The sequence below is a fragment of the Hippopotamus amphibius genome, chromosome 11 (assembly GCF_030028045.1).
Source record: "Hippopotamus amphibius kiboko isolate mHipAmp2 chromosome 11, mHipAmp2.hap2, whole genome shotgun sequence".
Lineage (NCBI taxonomy): Eukaryota > Metazoa > Chordata > Mammalia > Artiodactyla > Hippopotamidae > Hippopotamus > Hippopotamus amphibius.
The window spans coordinates 2,082,055-2,087,228 of NC_080196.1; the positions used below are offsets into that span (position 1 = coordinate 2,082,055).

The 5,174-nt window shown below is 63.4% G+C and overlaps 1 protein-coding gene across 1 annotated transcript; it reads right to left on the bottom strand.

Annotated features, from left to right (window-relative positions):
- Window positions 1-399: 399 nt before the first annotated feature.
- On the bottom strand, window positions 400-4,419 carry TUBB2A (tubulin beta 2A class IIa). Its single transcript, XM_057698404.1, has 4 exons — window positions 4,286-4,419; window positions 2,795-2,903; window positions 2,373-2,483; window positions 400-1,673 (listed from the first exon to the last, which is right to left on the bottom strand). The coding sequence occupies exons 1-4, from the start codon at window positions 4,340-4,342 to the stop codon at window positions 613-615; spliced, it is 1,338 nt and encodes a 445-aa protein (XP_057554387.1). The 5' UTR covers window positions 4,343-4,419; the 3' UTR covers window positions 400-612.
- Between the last annotated feature and the right edge of the window lie 755 nt (window positions 4,420-5,174).

Sequence of the window (5,174 nt, forward strand, 5' to 3'; positions counted from 1 at the left end):
TGTTTGGTGAAGCATTTGTACTGTTCACGACCGCGGCTCTAAGTGGAGCTGAAGTTGCACGGCGCCTTTTATCTGAGGGACGAGCGTGCAGTGCTCTTTCTAGTCATCACATTGTTCACAGAGAAGTGGAGACGCTGACGACAGCCCTCGCCTGGGGCCCTGGACCCCACAAGGAAGGCGCGCCTTGTCCTCAGATCTCTGGTCACCTCCACACACCTGGGTGCCTTTCCGTCAACACTTCGGGCTGGTGAAGATAAAAAATATGCCTTTTTGTCTCTCTTTACTAAAAGAGCAGAAAGGCTATTGCTTAAAAGTAAAAGTCCTATTTTCTTAAAATTACTAAACGTGGAAACATACTTAGGAAACATGTAGTGAAAGAATAAAAATTATTTGCAGTAAAAATAACGAGACCACACATTTTGGACACATGCTTTTTATTAGTATAGATATCTTAGACAATACTGCAATTTCCAGAGGAGTTCCACGTTATTACATCAATAGTGTGAATTTCTGACAGAGGCAAAACTGAGCACCATAGTATACGAATAGAAAGACCATGCTTGATTGAGAACAACAAGTTCACTAAGGGTGCACAACTTATTTGAGAAGTTCTCAGGCCTCGTCCTCGCCCTCCTCCTCCTCGAACTCGCCCTGCTCGTCGGCCGTGGCGTCCTGGTACTGCTGGTACTCGGACACCAGGTCGTTCATGTTGCTCTCGGCCTCGGTGAACTCCATCTCGTCCATGCCCTCGCCCGTGTACCAGTGAAGGAAGGCTTTGCGCCGGAACATGGCCGTGAACTGCTCCGAGATGCGCTTGAACAGCTCCTGGATGGCCGTGCTGTTGCCGATGAAGGTGGCCGACATCTTGAGGCCGCGCGGCGGGATGTCGCACACGGCCGTCTTCACGTTGTTGGGGATCCACTCCACGAAGTAGCTGCTGTTCTTGTTCTGCACGTTGAGCATCTGCTCGTCCACCTCCTTCATGGACATGCGGCCCCGGAAGATGGCGGCCACGGTCAGGTAGCGGCCGTGGCGCGGGTCGCAGGCGGCCATCATGTTCTTGGAGTCGAACATCTGCTGGGTGAGCTCGGGCACCGTCAGCGCCCGGTACTGCTGGCTGCCCCGGCTGGTCAGCGGCGCGAAGCCGGGCATGAAGAAGTGCAGGCGCGGGAAGGGCACCATGTTCACGGCCAGCTTGCGCAGGTCGGCGTTGAGCTGGCCCGGGAAGCGCAGGCACGTGGTGACCCCGCTCATGGTGGCCGACACCAGGTGGTTGAGGTCCCCGTAGGTGGGGGTGGTCAGTTTCAGGGTGCGGAAGCAGATGTCATAGAGAGCCTCATTGTCAATGGAGTAGGTCTCGTCCGTGTTCTCCACCAGCTGGTGCACGGAGAGGGTGGCGTTGTAGGGCTCGACCACCGTGTCCGACACTTTGGGCGAGGGCATCACGCTGAAGGTGTTCATGATGCGGTCGGGGTACTCCTCGCGGATCTTGCTGATGAGGAGGGTGCCCATCCCGGACCCCGTGCCGCCCCCCAGTGAGTGGGTCAGCTGGAAGCCCTGCAGACAGTCACAGCTTTCGGACTCCTTCCTCACCACGTCCAGGACCGAGTCCACCAGCTCGGCACCCTCTGTGTAGTGGCCCTTGGCCCAGTTGTTCCCGGCACCACTCTGGCCTGCCAGAGGGAAAGGACAATATCAGACATTAAAACTTTAGTAAGGAGTTCTAAATTCTATCGTTTTTGACTGGAACAGTTTTAGAGATGACAGATTCTTCTTTTTTAGAAGCCCTTTCTACCCACAGGAAACTTTTCACTATATCAGCAAACCTCAAAAACACTAGAGATCTAATACAACAAAAATTAAGTTTAGTTCATATGAGGTTATTAAGAAGATAAACTAGTTGGGTTTTGTTAAACTAAGAACAAAGAACCTTCTGTAAATACTTAAATCAGCTACAAAGAACAGGCAGGGCGGAGGCACGTGATCAGAAGAGGCCGCTCTAAGCAGCTGTCTCAGCTTCTGCTCGTAACCTGCACCTTTGGCCTTGGCTTCTGGAAGTCGTGGCCTGTTGTCACTGGTCCTCTGAGATGACCAGTCGCCTGTGAGCTGCTGTTGGGAGCTCTCCTTTGCTCTTTGTTCTCTGCCCTCCCCCAGCGGCTCTGCAGTGGGAGGGCTGCGGCAGCCCTCTGCAGGCTGACCCCGGCCGTTGAGCTCTTTGGAGAGGGGCCAGAGGAGTGACAGCCTGTGGACCGGGGGCAGTGAGGCCGGGACTCGGGGCCTCTGTGGGCACACAGCAGTGAGAGCTGGGATCTGGCCCGGGCTGAGGGGGAAGGGGATCCACGGAGCCAGTGCCCCGGACCACGGCTACCTACCGAACACGAAGTTGTCGGGCCTGAAGATCTGGCCGAAGGGTCCAGACCTGACCGAGTCCATGGTGCCCGGCTCCAGGTCCACCAGGATGGCCCGAGGCACGTATTTGTTACCTGCGGGGACAGAGCGGGACTCAGACCTGGGGTTGGCAAAGGAATCACGGACAACACCCTGCTCTACGCGCCTCTCACGGCAGAATGCATGGGAGACAATTCCACACGGGAGACAGCAGGAGGTGAGAGGCGCTTTCTGCTCTACAGAGGGAGACATGCAGGAGACCTCAGGACTCTGAGGTGTATCTTGGAGCAGCTGACATCTGAGATGCATGCAGGAAGCCTCTCTTGGTCACTTGCATGTGCCTAGCACACTGCGTCTGTGCAGAAGGAAAGCAAGGTGAGGGGGCAGAAAGGGCTCTGGTAATCACCAGCAGCTTCGTTGTAGTACACGTTGATTCTCTCCAGCTGCAGGTCACTGTCTCCATGGTAACTGCCAGTGGGGTCGATCCCATGCTCATCGCTGATGACTTCCCAAAACTGGAAATACAAGACAGCCGCGTGATGGCCTGGCATCCTAAGTATCGGTGAAGATGGCCCTTTTCTTCCTCTCCTGCCCTTGGAACAGCGGCACTGGGGTCAGACAGCCGAGGAGACCCAGACAGACCAGTAGCTGCCCGCCCCGACCCTCCAGCAGCTGCTGAGGGGCTGGGGACTCCGCAGAGCCTCAGCCGTATTCTGGCGGCAGACTGCAGAGCCGGGAGGGGCCCTGGAGGAGCAGCGTGGGCACAGCCCGGATGCTGGGGAGGCTGTCGCCCCCAGACAGGGCTGAGTGTCAGCGTCCCAGCTGATGGTCGGGTCCTGGCAGGACCCAGGACAGGTGGACCCCACCCTGCGGCTGCCTGCAGGGATCGCCGTCTCCTGGCACAAACCCGACCCGGCCCACCAAGCAGCGCAGTGTTAGGCGCTGACATCCGCACTGACCCCGGCCACTGACTGCAGCATCGGAGGGGTGGGGGAGGGCAGGCAGGAGCCGGGACACGGCGCGGGGCGGGCCGCACTGAGAATCTGCAGGCAAGGGGGGCTGGGCGGCAACATGGCGCTGCTGCAGGCGCCCACGGCCTCGTGCAGGCGCCCGCCCCCGCCCCCGCGCCCCGCCCACTGCGGCGGCACGCACAGCCCCGGACGGCCACCTGCCGCCGCGCAGGCGGGGACCAGGCTCCGACGGCCTGTGTCATCCTGCCCGGACCGCGCCGCATCAAGGGATGCCACGCCGCTGTCTGTCGGACCCGCGAGACGTCTCCGTACCATGTCACCCAATGACACTGCATTTTTTTCATTCAAACGACGGGCAGATACGCTAACTAAGCTTCAGAGGAAGCCCCTGGGTTGTGATGGCCCAAGCTCACGGCGTGACCCACCAGGGAAACAGCAGCCACGTCTCCCGAGGGGCCGGGCCCGACGACATTTCAAAGGGGCCTCGATTAAACACACAGCTGCGTCGCCGCGCGCATCCGCGCAGGTTGTGTGGTCCCTGCGCCCCGCCTGGCCCCGCGCCCAGAACGCCCCCCCCCCGGGGCGGCCCCCTCCCCGTCCCTCTCCCGCCGCGGCGCGCACCCTGGGGACCCGCCGTCCCCTCCCCGGTCTTCATCCTGGGGACCCGCCGCCCCTCCCCGGTCTTCAGCCTGGGGACCCGCCGCCCCTCCCCGGTCTTCATCCTGGGGGCCCGCCGCCCCCTTCCCGGGTCTTCACCCTGGGGACCCCACCACCCGCTCCCCGCCCCCTCCTGGTCTTCACCCTGGGGACCCGCGACCCCTCCTCGGCCCGCACCCTGGGGAGCCGCCACCCCCTCCCCGCCCCCTCTTCGGCCCGCACCCTGGGGACCCGCCGCCGCCCCCTCCCCGGCCCGCCCCGGCGCGCACCTTGGCGCCGATCTGGTTGCCGCACTGGCCCGCCTGGATGTGCACGATCTCGCGCATGGTGCCGGCTGCGGTGCGGGTGGAGGCGCGGGCCCTGGACTGTGCGCGGCACGGAGCTGCGGACTCGGGCGCAGAGACCTGCCGTCCCCCCGCGCCCGGCCGCGTCTTTTATAGCGGCGGCCCCGCCCCCGCGCGGTGACGTCAGGGGCGGGGCGGGGCGGCGCGGCCGGGCGAAGGGACTGCGGCACCGCGAGGGGGAGCCGGGGCGCGGCGCGAGGTGCGGGCCGGGGGGTGGGGCGGCGGGGTCCCGGACGGGGAGGGTGGGGCGGGGGCGGCCCCGCCAGCCCCGCGGGCTCTCCGCGCTCCTGGGCGCCCGGTCTCTCGCTCGCTTTCCCGGGTGGGACTCGCGGCGGCAGGGGGCAGGGCGGGGAGCAAGGGGTCCCCGGCGGGGGTCCCGGGGGGGCGCGAGCGCGGCCGTCCTGGGGGCGGGCGAGGGGGGCGGGGCCGGGTCTGCCCCCCGTGTGCCGGCGGTCGGTCGGGGCCTGGCGAGGGCCGCCTGCACGTGGACGGTGCCGCGCGCGCGCGCGCGTGGCGGAGACGCGGCCGTGGCCTGGGGCAGCGCGTGCCCTCCGCGCGCTCCGGGCCCCGCAGCCGGCGTGCCGGCCTCCAGGCCCCGCGCCGGGCCGGCCGCCGCGGGGGGGCCCCGAGCACCTGAGCCGCGGGAGTCTGCGCCGAAACGCGCTTTCGTGTGACCTGCCCACCGCGTCTCGGGGGCTCACAGAGCTGAAGACTGGAAGGTGTTCCACGGCTCGTCTAGTGGCTGATTACTTATCAGCGGAATAGCTTGGCTGTGTCTCTGAAATTAATTTCACTGGTTTCTGTTAAATGTTTT